Source organism: Myotis nattereri, assembly GCF_964212035.1.
Source record: "Myotis nattereri genome assembly, chromosome: 11".
In the NCBI taxonomy this organism is placed as follows: Eukaryota; Metazoa; Chordata; class Mammalia; order Chiroptera; family Vespertilionidae; genus Myotis; species Myotis nattereri.
Window position 1 is genome coordinate 6,380,585 of NC_138086.1, and position 12,343 is coordinate 6,392,927.

The following is a 12,343-nucleotide window of genomic DNA, read 5'->3' on the forward strand; positions in this document are numbered from 1 at the left end:
CCCATCCTTCTCCCCAGACATCGCTCGCCCGCGCCCCAGTCTCCGCCCTTTCCTCCACTTCCACTCCCTCCCGGCTCCGAGTCCCGAGCTCCCCCTCCTTCCCCCTCCCTTCCCCCGCGGCCCGGGCCCTCCCCCGCCGCCCCCTCTTCGCTCACCCGCTCGCTCTAGACTTCGTGCCCCGGGGGCCTTGGGGGTCTCTCCCCCTGCTCCGACGCCTTCGCGCGCTCCCGACGGCTCTCCGGTGCCCACCTCGGGGCTCGCCCCCGCCGCTCCCAACTTCTCCCAACTCAACTTTCCCCCGCGCCGCGGGCAGGCCAGCCCCCTGCGTGCGCGCCCCCCGGCGCACCGTGCGCGGCCCCGGCGCAAGGATGGGAGGCGGGGAGCGGGGGCCCGGACCCGCGAGCGGAAGCGCGCTGCCAGGCACCGCCAGGCACCGGAGCCCCGCGTCCGGGAGGCGGTCCCCGCTCTCCTGCAAGGCCGCCGCCCGGGCTCCCACGCGCCGGGCTTGGGTGCCGCGGGGACGCCGTGTCTGGCCCCTTGGAGGCACCGCTGGGCGGAAAGGAGCCCGCTCACTCTGGGGATTCCAGGCAGGAAAACGGAGGCACGAAGATGACAAGGAAATTCGGGACCGACAGGCTGAAATAGGAGTGTATCGGGCTAAGAATCTCTCGCGCCCGCCGCCCCTCCCCTCCAGTAATCCCCAGCACCTCCACGAAAGCCCCATCTTGGCTGGGGGGGAGGGGCGGGCTGGGGGGCGAGAGGGGTGTTGCGGGCTGGAGGTTGGATGCCCGGTACCCTGAGCTGGACTTGACTTCCCCAAAGCCGGTACCCTGAGCTGGACTTGACTTCCCCAAAGCCGGTACCCTGAGCTGGACTTGACTTCCCCAAAGCCGGGGACTTCTGCCGGGGAGAGATTCCCTGCGGTGACCTCCGTCCTTGAACCCAATTCATAGCCATCACCTGTCATTTAAAAATCTGTGTGCACTTCTGGTTTTCTCAACTAAATGATAAGTTCTTCGGATAAGGAATATACTTGTCGCTTCTTTTCTATAGTCTGCCCCTGGGTGAAGCACAGAATCGTGAACGCACAAAACGTTCAGATGTAAACGAGTTAATACATGTTTAGCACCCACTCGGGTTCCTGCGCTACGTGCGGTTTGGGCCCCATTTCGTCGGTTCACAGCCCTCAGAAATGCAATCATGAGACAATGAGAGCAGCGCGATCACATCTATAATCACCTCCGTACGGGATGCGGTCAAGGCTGCTGCATCTGTCTGTGCGTCTGTCTGTTGAGGGCGGTAACCAACCTGCCAGCCTCGGCCACACCCTGGCTGGGCTCGGGCTCTGGAGACTGGCCTGGGTTGGGGGGCGGGGAACGACTCCAGCCGGTTTGCCTGGGGAAGCGAGCGACTGGAGTCGGGTGGCCCAGAGAACACAAGGGTCTTCGGCGAACGCTAATTCCAGTTTCCAATGGGGCACACCTGCCTCTCGGCCCAGCCTTCGGGTCAGCTGGTCCCCGTAAAGACATCATCAGGAAGAGATGGCTGGGAGCCATTCCCCAATCAACGCTGCGCTCACCAGATGGCCTGGAGAGAAGTGGGAACCCGTGCAGAGGCGGCCACGAGGCCGTTGAGACCTCGACACCATCGACCCGGTCAGAGCCGGACCGCCTGGGCTCGGGATGTAGGCCACCAAACCCCAAACCTCAGAGAGCGCCCCACCCCCAGCCCTGCTGCACTCTGGAATGTGTCGCCCCGGAGAGGCCTCTTTCAAAGGAAGGTGGTGGTCACGGAAAGAAATTAGAGCGGAGCACACTGGGAGCCGCGGCGCTACCCCGGCGCCCGGAAAGCGGATATGTGATGCTTCCTGGGACTTGAAGTCCAGGGTTTGCCTCCACCGGGGAACCCGAGTCCCGGGCAGCCGGTGCCGCAGAGAGCCTGAGCGCAGCCTGCTGGGGGTTGTAGTCCTCTGGCGGCCTCGGGCGCCGGGCATTACTGGGAAGCCTGGTGGTCTTAGGACTACAAGCTCCAGAAGCTCATGGGCAGACGGGAGGGCGGGGCCGGGCTGGAGGCTGGGGTGCCGCCTCCTCTGCATTGCCGGGGCCAGAATATTAAAACGGAGGGCCCACAAGGGTCCCCGGAGCGGCTGCGATGCAGAAATACGAGAAACTGGAGAAGATTGGGGAAGGTAATAGGACCACGAGATGTTCTTGCAAGATCTTCTGCATTCCTTGCATCTCTGGCTCCTTCCTCTACCATCAGCAATGCCCACAGACTCCGACCTCAGCACCGGCTGCAGCCCTGGCCCGAGCTCCACACTCCGTGCAGACAACAATCCTCCTGTTAGCATTTCCTGCAGACGCCCCCCTCCCAAACTTAGCACTCCCTGTAGGCCCGACCTCCGGACCTCAGCACCACCTGTACACCCCCCTTCCCCCGCAGCCTCAGTTCTGGCAGCAGACCTCAACCTCAACATTCCTGCCAGCCTTCATTCCTCTCCCAGACCCCTGCTCACTATTTCCGGCCCCTCTCAAAGCACTGCCTTCATTATAGACCTGCCTGGCAGTCACAGCCGCCCCCTGCTGTAGACCTCTGAGCCTCTGCAGGCCCCTCTGTGCCACGTCCCCACTCACAAAGCTCCGCCACGCCCGGCTTTCACCCTGATTCTCTTCTCTTACTCGTCCAGGCATCAGAACACACTCCCATGATACCTCCCCTCTTGGGAAGGACTTCTTGGGGTGGGGAAGAGTGCCCATTCTTTCCCTCACCCCATCCTCCTACCACTAGGCACCTACGGAACAGTGTTCAAGGCCAAAAACCGGGAGACTCATGAGATCGTGGCCCTGAAACGGGTGAGGCTGGATGACGATGATGAGGTAGGACTGGGGCATCTGGTGGGGGGGGGATTGAGGGACTAGGTTGGGTGGGATGTGACTGTGGCCCACCCTGCCCCCTCCCATGTGTAGGGAGTGCCGAGTTCTGCCCTTCGGGAAATCTGCCTACTCAAAGAGCTGAAGCACAAGAACATTGTCAGGTGTGTAGGCCCGAAGGCTCCTCCTTGCCTGTGTGGCCATCCGAAGGAGGTGGGGGCTTCAGCGATGGACTGGGCTGCTAGTGGGGTGTTAGGAGCATCCTTGTGGACCTGCCTGGTTAAGCCCTCCCTTCTCCCTAGGCTCCATGATGTCCTGCATAGCGACAAGAAGTTGACTTTGGTTTTTGAGTTCTGTGACCAGGTGAAAGTGGGACTTGGGGGACAGTAGCCTTGGGAGGATATAGGGGCCCAGACTGAGGTTAAACTCTGTCCCTTCCCCCACTCCATCCCTTTTTAGGACCTTAAGAAATATTTTGACAGCTGCAATGGTGATCTAGATCCTGAAATTGTGAAGGTGAGGGGACTGGTGTTCTGGGGTCTCTTGGAGGCTGGGGTTCGAGTATACGTTCAGTGTACCTGCCTTTGAGCACCAAGCTCAGGCCCTGAACAGAGACGCTCTGGGTGTCAGGGACTGAGAGAATCCTGTGTTTACTCTCCAGGAGCATTTTCCCATGATCTCTGACCTGACAGTAATGGTCTCAGTGACATGATTTACACTTGAGAGATGAAAAAATGAGATTCAAAGAGAGACATTATTCATTCAACAAATACTGAATGTTTTGCTGTGTGCCAGGCACTGTTCTAGGCCCACGACCAAATGCCTTGTCTTAGATTCCAAGGGAAACAAATGCTGAATAATAATATAGCACAATATATGTATATGTTGACTGTTATGATGTGGATGTTCAAATGAGGCCAGGGAAGGGAGAATAGTGTGTGGTGGGGGGGGGGGGGGGAGGTAGGAAGGTGCACATGGCTGTAAGTCCCCCCATTCATTGTTCATTTCTAATATCCAGCATAATACAGAGTAAACCCTTGATAATAAATGAGTGGTGTGTCGCTCAACTTGGTGCTAAAAGTCCAGTGGGTACGAAGCAAAGCAGAGGGCGAAGAGGGGAGTTGGGCACAGCTTCCCATCCAGAGGGTCTGACGCCCTCTTCCCTGCTCCTCCCCCAGTCATTCCTCTTCCAGCTGCTAAAAGGCCTGGGATTTTGTCACAGCCGAAACGTGCTGCACAGGGACCTGAAGCCTCAGAATCTGCTCATAAACAGGGTACCTCTTGGGGAGAAGGTGGGAGAGGGGGGAGACTGGAGCCAACGTCTGAACGATGAGGAAGCCGGGCTGGAAGGTGGGACCACGGAGCTAGCCTTGACACTGTTCCTCCCATCTCCCTCAGAATGGGGAGCTGAAATTGGCTGATTTCGGGTTGGCTCGAGCCTTTGGGATCCCTGTTCGCTGTTACTCAGCTGAGGTGAGCGGGTGGGGTGGGATATTGGGTTGAGGGAGGGCTTCCCCAGTGAGCATCTCTCTCAGCTCCTACTCTAGGACCCAAAACGTTACTCTCTCCTATCTGAGCCTCCCCCCCCCCAGCCCTCTAAGTGGGGGGTCCCTGTGGGTGGGGTCTTTTCCAGGTGGTCACGCTGTGGTACCGCCCACCGGATGTCCTCTTTGGGGCCAAGCTGTACTCCACGTCCATTGACATGTGGTCAGCCGGCTGCATTTTTGCAGGTGACATGCTGGGGGTCTGCAGAGGCACTTTCTCTCCCCTTTGAGCTGACAGATAGGGTTTGGAGGGTCCCCTCTGGGGCAAGGAGCAGGGCCATTGGGGCTGGGGAGTCTCGGGAGTGAGGGTTTCTTCATGTGTCCGCTCCTCTCACCCTGTCTTCTTTCTCCCAGAGCTGGCCAATGCAGGGAGGCCTCTCTTCCCCGGCAACGATGTAGATGACCAGTTGAAGAGGATCTTCCGATATCCTTCCATTCCCCTTCGCCTCGAGCCCTCTGAAAGGGGAGTAAGGAGCCTTGGGCGATGGGCTGGGTCAGCATGGGAGGGGCTGTGGGCTTCTGAAGGTCAGGGATGGAGGGCAGAGGGTGGGGAACACCCCTGGTTGTCACAGTGCAGCTGCATGCAGCCAGCTGGAAAGAGTGTGACATGTAGACAAGGAGGTATCCCTGGGGGAAGAAGCCAAGAGAATGCTCCTCCAGCTGCAAGGTGACTCCTTAGGACCAGGGAGCCAAAAGGATCAGCAGGAGGGTCTGTGGGCGTCGGGAAAGGCTGGCGGGTCCTCAGTACACAGACATCAGGGTTCAGGTCCCAGCAGATGACATGTGTATCTGTAGCGCCTGGCCCACGGTAAACACCATGCAGGTGGGACTGAAAATGAGAATCCCATGTGCTGGGGCTGCTTCTGTCGTGAGCTGGCAGATAAAGCGGGGTGGGCAGGGGTGAGTCTGAGGAATCCTTCCTGGGAGAAGAGCCTCGCACCCTGCCCTGTTGCACTGAGTGGTCCTTGACTCCCTGGACACACTGCTGGGGACACCGACTGAGGAGCAATGGCCCGCCATGACCAAGCTGCCGGACTATAAGGTGTTACGGGGGCTGGGGGTCATGGTTCAGCGGTGGTCCTTATTTCTCAGCCCTAGCAGCCTCCATGCCCCTCACCTCTGGTCTGACTCTGTCTCCTACAGCCCTACCCGATGTACCCGGCCACAACATCCCTGGTGAACGTCGTACCCAAGCTCAATGCCACAGGCAGGGACCTGCTGCAGGTGACCGAGAGCAGGGGAACTGGGGGAGGGTGGGGCTCCGGGCAGCTGGTCCTGCCTGACCCTGCCATGCCTTCCTTCCGTGCCTCCAGAACCTCCTGAAGTGCAACCCCATCCAGCGCATCTCGGCAGAGGAGGCTCTGCAGCACCCCTACTTCTCCGACTTCTGCCCCCCCTAGGCTCTGGGACCCTGGGCCGCCAGGCTGGGGCCTGGCCTGTTTTCAGCCCCCTCCCGGGAGGGGAGGAAAGCAAGGACGCACAGTGTGCTGAGCTCCAGCTGTGCTGGGCCCACGAGGGTGGAGGCGCCCTCGCCTGGGTTCTCTCTCCCTCTACAGACTTTATTTAATTTCATAAATTGGCTCCTTTCCCACAGTCTGGCTAATGTGGTGGTGGGTGGCTCTGAGAGGGTGGGCTTGGATTGGGGTTTCTACCCCGCTTCACCACCACATGCAACCCTGTCCTGTCCCACTGTGCGCTGTACGTGGTCCTGGGCTGGGGGCTGAGGGCTGGGGGCAGGGGGCTATGACTCTCAGCCCAGTGGCTGGGCTCAGGGCAGTGCTGTGCCCACACGTGCTTATGTGCTTGTGCACACCACTTTCTCGGCCCAGGAGGGCCTGTGACTAAGGGCTTAGGCAGCCAGTGTCTGAGAGCTTCCACTGGAACAGGAGAAAAGGGCCAGGCGTTTCCTTGTGGTTCTCCATATCCCATGGGTGCCTGCCCTGTCCCTCCCCCTCTTCATCCCCCCATACCTCAGCCTGCAGGCTGGGACAGGAGAGACTCAAAGATGTAGTTAGATCAGGAACACCTCTCCCTGCTGCCATGTCAGTTTTCTAATATTTGAGGTTGCAGGGAAAGTGGGCTATGGCTGGGTGTGTCCTTACTAGCAGAAGTGAGGCCGGCCCCCTCACCATCTCAAGCTGGGGCATGTGCTGTTGAAGAGAGGCCGGGGAAGCAAGAGCTCTTCCCATGGAGACAGCATGCTGAGCCTAATCCCATATGTGAGAAAAATAGTCATGACCTAAGGCAGGACAACAGCTTGTGTTCTTGGAAGTGGGAGATTCCCTCTGCCTGCTCCCCCCTTCCCTATAGTCCCCCAATGGGATTGTCCTGCCACTGACTCCTGTCTGCTTGCACACCTGGCTTTGGGCTCCATTCTCTCTGAGATGTCACACTGAAACTCATTCCCACTGAGGTACAAATGACTGGTGTCCCCTTATTACTCTTCTCTCCCAGAGAGACATTTGCAGGCTAATTGGGAAGCCACCCACGTTTCAGACACCATGTCCTTAGATGATGGCTGGCAGAAGTCTTGTGTCTGAGTAGGGCTGACCTTGGCCTGACTGGTCTGCCCGTAAGAGGAATAGCTCAGGCTAATGCACTAGAACTTTATTTGGGATGAAGATGGCAAAGTCATGTGCAGGCAGAGCATGTCCAGGATGTTGAGGTTCGACCCTGAAGACGCAGACACCAGGTCTAGAGCCGTGTGACGAGGTAACAGGTGCGGTGGGAGGCAGAAAGAGTCCTGGTGACGGCACAGGGAGGGGTGGAAGGCCTGCTGAGACACAGACCACAGCGCTGGGACAGGAGGCCTCGGACCAATGCCCTACCCTGCTCCTGCCCTCCTGGACCTGAACATCACCCTCTGGACTGGACCTGCCCCATCTCCCTTGACCTTAGGGGGGCATTTTGTGTTACCTGGAACCTAAACTGAGATTGGGCACTTGATTTCCATGGCTGCCCAGCCCTTCCTGAAGCTGTGGGAGAAGGGAGAGGGTCAGAGGAGGGGAAGGCTCCTCCCACCCAGGGACCAGCCAAGTCCTGCATGCCCCTCCCTGCCGGCTTCAAGGGGACAGGCAGAGCATCCAGGTGGAGGTGGCAGGGGAGGAAGAGCGGGCTGTTACCAGATGGGTGCTGGAAGGCCTTTGGGAGCGCTTCCGGTTCCAGAAGTATCCCAGGACCCTGTCTAGGAACACCTGGGGGCAAGCAGTGAGGGAGGTGGTCAGCCCACACCCCTTCCTCTTCCCCCCACCTCGGGTGGGTCCGTGGCTTCCTTCCCTCTCCCAGAGCTGGGCCCAGGCCCACCTCGCAGAGGTAGTCCAGGATCTCGAGGATGGTGAGCAGGCTGGCCCCGATGAACAGCCCCATCTGGCCCCCAATGTCGCCTGTGGAGATGGGGTCACTGTTGGCTCACAGCCACCTGCTCTGTGCACACCTCCCCAGGGCGCCCTGCACACACACCTAGCAGCTCTGACACCTCATAGGCCTTCTTCTGCTCCACTGTCTCGTAGTTGAGGGCCTCAAAGAAGATGTCCAGCACCAGTACGTTCTCCCTGGAGGAAAGGGGGCGGGAATGCTCACTGGACACCCCCTGGTGCGCGTTCCCTGGTCTCTAGGAGGGACATCGTCACCCACGTTTGCAGAGGACACAGCGCCAGAAATGTTAGGCGGCTAGTCCAGAGCCCCGTGCTGACATGCAGGCTGGTGGGTGGGCACAGGAAGGCCTGGTTGGCCCGGGGGAGGGCGCCCGCCCCGCCCCGCCCCGCCGGGCTCACGCGATGTAGGCCTCGCTGCGGTTGTATTTCCGGGCCAGGTAGCGGGCAGCGGCGCGGCTGGGCATCCGCACCATAGAGAGCTCCTTGGCGTAGCGCGTGATGGCGCACGGGTTGGGGCACACGCACGAGTCCTTCCGCAGCATGGCGTCTGCGGGCCACAGTCGTCTGGGTCAGGCTGCCTGCCCTGTGGGGTGGGGTCCCGGGCCCAGCGCGGCGGGGGCGGGGTGCAGGGAGCTGGCCCCTTACCCAGCGTGGGGTTGGCGCAGTCCTTGTACTGCTGCGGGCTGCACACCGGTGCGCTACCTGGGGGGCCAGACGGGAGGGCGTGTGTGACAGCTCAGGGCTCCGCCCAGGCCCGGCCCGCCCCGCGGCTCCCTGTCCCTCCCCGCTCCTTACCAGGCATGTGCATCATTCGGCAGCCGCACTTCCGAGCCACATAGCGGGTTTCGCAGGCCAGGCGACACCCCATTAGACTATAGGGAGGGCTGGGGCCCGGGCTGGGGCTGGGGGGACCCAGGGGACCAGCGGGTTCTGGCTCAAAGTCGGGGTCTAGGGATGCGGAGCTGCAGTCGCCCCAGGGTGGTGGCAGGAAGCTCAGCTGTAGAGGGTTAAGGAGGCTTGGGGAGAAGCGGGCACCCAGGGAGAGTGTGAGTGGTCACTGCGGGGCTGAGGCCCTGGGACAGGTCTGAAGAGCTGCAGGGTTGGGGTCTCAGTGGTGTGGGCTGAAGGAGGGGGTGGGAGCCTTGGTGGGGGAAGGGGGGCTTGGCCCAGGCAAGGATACTTGCTGCTGCTGGCAAGACACAAAAACCTGGTAGCCAGGGGCTGCCCCAAAGCCCAGCTGGTCGATGCTAGGTGGCTCCTCCTGGGTGTGGATCTGCACTCGGATCCCCACCTCAAACGGGGTCTCCTCTGTGAGGGGGGAGGAAGGGACCTGAGGCCTGGGTTCCTGGAGGCCCTGGCTGCAGCCCCTCTCCCCAGGCCTGTGATGGGCCAACCCCGCCCGCTCCCTACTCATAAAGGAAGGACATGCTTCAGGTCCCTTCCCAGCACCTCCCCTCCTTCCCAGAGCCTTTTGCACCCCCCCGTCCCCCGGTGGCCACCCCCTAGCCTCACACGCAGGATCCCCTACCCATGTCCTTCCACACGGGCAGATACTCGTCCTGCTGCACATCCAGCATGATCTCCAACCCATTGCCCGCTCCGCCCTTGGGGGTGGTGAGAAGCTCTGCCCCATCTGCACCGGAGTTGAAGGTGTAGCACTGACCCATCCTGGTAAAGATCTGGGGGTAGCAGACGGGTGCAGCCCTCACTGGGGAGCAAGGGCAGCCAGGCAAGCCCAGGGCCATGGGACCGCTCCCTTCCCCATCCTCTGTTTGGATTTCTTCTTTGAACACGGAGACCCACATCTCAGCGCCCCCCATCATACAGGCGCATGTAGTTGGACCCTCATGGGCTCCCATCACGCCACCTTCTCACCCCTTCTATCCGCAGCCGAGGGCACCAGTCCACAGGGCAAGTGTTTCTTTGGAGGCTGGGGTGAAAAACAGTGGGTCCCAGTTGCTCCCCTCCAGGACTGGCAGAATGTGAACAGAGGGAAACCAGCCCCTCCCTCACAGACTGTGGAGTCTTCTGCCCTGAAATGGTCCGGCCCCACTTGTATCCCTCCACCCCCAGTAGTGAGGTTTCCATAGACCAGTCCTGAGCCCAGAGCCAGCCTGGGTGAGTGCCCACTCTGGAAGGTGTGACCTGGCACACTCTAGTCCAGCTGAGTGACAGGGCTGGTCTCAACAGAAAGGCGGGTATTGGTCAGGTGGGGGCCTGCCTCCTGGCTGGGAAGGACAGGGTCCCAGGACACAGGTGCTAAGATCCCCTGGCTTTGGGGGAACCTGGGCTGCCAAGACTGGGATGGCCAGCCCTAGGCACTCCTGGGTCTCTGGTGGGACAGGGTGGGTGGCCAGCTCACCGCAGTGAAGTTCTCAGGCCCGCAGGGTCGGCCGCGGTAGCGACAGTCCAGCAGCATGTCCTCCAGGGTGTGCCCAGCCCGGGTGTAGAGTCGGGCCATGTCGAAGGTGGGGCTGGGCATGAAGCCGGGCGGTGTCGGGGGCTGGCCCAGCGCGCGCAGGAAGGCGGCGTGCTCGGAGGGCTCCAGGCCTAGCAGCGAGGGCCCGGCCCAGTGCAGATCGTTGGGCGTGAGACGTGAGCGGCGCAGGGGGTTGATGTTGCACAGGGTGATGGCCGGGAAGGTGAGCTGGTGGCTTTCGCGCTCGTCCAGGGCCGTCTCGTGATGGAACTCCCCGTAGTAGCGCACCCTCTCTGCCACCTGGTAGAGGAAGGCAGCCATCGACAGGAGCATGGCCACCGCCCACAGCCCCCGGCGCGGGGTCAGGCTTCCTCGACCAAAGACATGGCTCAGCCCGTGTAGCGTGCAGCTGCTGGCGAACACACTGATGTCCGAGGCCTGCCGCCGGGCCTCCTCCGGCCCTGAGGGGGGCTTCATGGCCCCCGCTGAGGTGAGGGAACAGAGAGGGCTGGGTTGGTGGCCAGGCTACGGAGGCTTAGGAGCAGGAGAGGGTCAGTCTGAGGTCTGGGAGGGGCTGGCCAGGCAGGGGACAGTGCAGTGGGAGGCAAGGAGAGGAGCCACACCTGAAAGGGAGGTGGGGAGGCACTGGCCTGGCTGGGTTGGATGTAGTGACCTGAAGGGTCCAGCTGGCCTCGTCCGGGAACAGGCTGTGGCTCCACTGGCCGGGGCTGGGCTGGGGGCTCCGCAGCTGAGCAGGTAGGGTGCAGCCTGCGTGGCCGGCAGGGCTGGTCTGCTGCTCTGCTGAGCCAGAGCTGCCGCAGAGGATTGGGTTTCAGCAGTGAGGGGCATGGGGGCTGGCAGAGCAGCCTGGGGGGTGGGGAGGTCCCTGGAGCCCCAGGCTGAGCCATTAGTGCAGCATGGGGGGGGGGGGGGGCGGGGGTTTGTTGAGGCCAGAGGCGCCAGCAGGAAACCACAGCAACCCTGGTTGGGCTTGAGGAGAACCCAGAGATAATCGGGGCTGGGGGTGCCCTTGGGGCCTCTAGTTTCCCAGCTGCAATCCCTGTGTGTGGGGCTGAGAGTCAGTCCCTGGCCCTTGGCCTGGCTCCTCCCTCCTCCCTAACCTCATCATGGGGCGGGGTTGGGGGTGGGGGGGTGTTCATTTTGCAAAGAGGGGAGTTGGCTCTTGACCAGGCTGGAAGGTGGTGGGGCGTTTGGCATTGGCCATCTCCTCCTTCTGAGCCCCCAGTGTTCCAGCCTACCCCAGATGGCCCAGGCCTCTGCAGGTCCCATGTCCTGGGGGGGTGTCCCTTGAGTGACCCTCTTCCTGCCCCTGCCCCCGCCCTCAACTCATGCCCTCCTGTCTGGAAGGTTGGTCTCTACCACAATGAAAGTGGGCTCACCTGCCACACTCCCAGGTAACATAGTCCAGTTCCCAGGTATGACATGGTGTTCTATGATTTCACATCTTTTTTCACTTAACACATTCTGGGGACCACGTGATATCCAGTACCTGGAAAACTTCCCCATTTTTAAATGGCTGCATACCCTTCCATTATGCGGACACACCCTTGTTGATATCACCGCGTCCCTGAAGAATTCTGGGGGTTTCCAGTCTTCCATTACAGTGTGCTCAGCAACACTGTAACTCCCAGACACAGAAGTGCCGGGTCAAGAGGCAACTTCGTGGGTCATTTGATGCCACAAAATTCCTGGCGTAGGAGTCACACCATTTTGTGCTCCCAGCAGTAATACGGGAGTGTGCCTGCTTTTTTGTGAGCTGGCGGGAGGGCCCTGGGCCAGAGCTGGCACATCTGACTGAAGAAGTGTCAGAGGATCCAGAGCCTGTGGGGCAGTGGGCACCTCCCAGCAGCTGGAGCAGGCACCTCCAGAGAGCAGAGCACAGCCTGTGACGTCACTGCCTGCTGGCCTGACGGATCAGGGTGTCTAGGGGACCCAAGCTGAGGGCCACAGGAGCCAGCCCGGTGGATGGGGAACGGGGAGACAGATGCTGCACTGGGGGCCTGAGAGAAAGCAGGTTTTTATCTCCATTAACTCACTGAAATCTGTTTCTACTTCGTCTCTCTCCACAGAGCATCTGAGCCCACTGGGTTCGTGCTGGTGGGCTCTTGGCTGTGA

At 60.9% G+C, this 12,343-nt stretch overlaps 2 protein-coding genes across 3 annotated transcripts; one reads left to right on the plus strand and one right to left on the minus strand.

The window, feature by feature from the left end:
* The first annotated feature begins 2,042 nt into the window (after positions 1–2,042).
* CDK5 (cyclin dependent kinase 5) lies at positions 2,043–6,007 on the plus strand. Its single transcript, XM_081102405.1, has 12 exons — positions 2,043–2,188; positions 2,788–2,876; positions 2,967–3,034; positions 3,173–3,233; positions 3,330–3,386; positions 4,049–4,144; positions 4,269–4,343; positions 4,504–4,600; positions 4,769–4,838; positions 5,396–5,456; positions 5,558–5,638; positions 5,728–6,007. Exons 1-12 carry the CDS (start codon positions 2,152–2,154, stop codon positions 5,812–5,814), a joined length of 879 nt encoding a protein of 292 aa, XP_080958531.1. The 5' UTR covers positions 2,043–2,151; the 3' UTR covers positions 5,815–6,007.
* A 994-nt stretch (positions 6,008–7,001) lies between these two features.
* ASIC3 (acid sensing ion channel subunit 3) lies at positions 7,002–11,646 on the minus strand. Of its 2 annotated transcripts, XM_081101972.1 has the most exons (13): positions 11,608–11,646; positions 10,831–11,019; positions 10,151–10,692; positions 9,317–9,467; positions 8,969–9,096; positions 8,584–8,785; positions 8,434–8,490; positions 8,188–8,335; positions 7,874–7,965; positions 7,718–7,797; positions 7,537–7,608; positions 7,331–7,389; positions 7,002–7,187 (listed from the first exon to the last, which is right to left on the minus strand). In XM_081101972.1, exons 1-13 carry the CDS (start codon positions 11,627–11,629, stop codon positions 7,109–7,111), a joined length of 1,821 nt encoding a protein of 606 aa, XP_080958098.1. In that variant the 5' UTR covers positions 11,630–11,646; the 3' UTR covers positions 7,002–7,108. The 2 variants fall into 2 exon arrangements, with proteins under 2 accessions (XP_080958098.1, XP_080958099.1); XM_081101973.1 differs by lacking the exons at positions 7,331–7,389; positions 7,537–7,608; positions 7,718–7,797 and having other exon boundaries at positions 7,053–7,187; positions 8,188–8,490.
* Between the last annotated feature and the right edge of the window lie 697 nt (positions 11,647–12,343).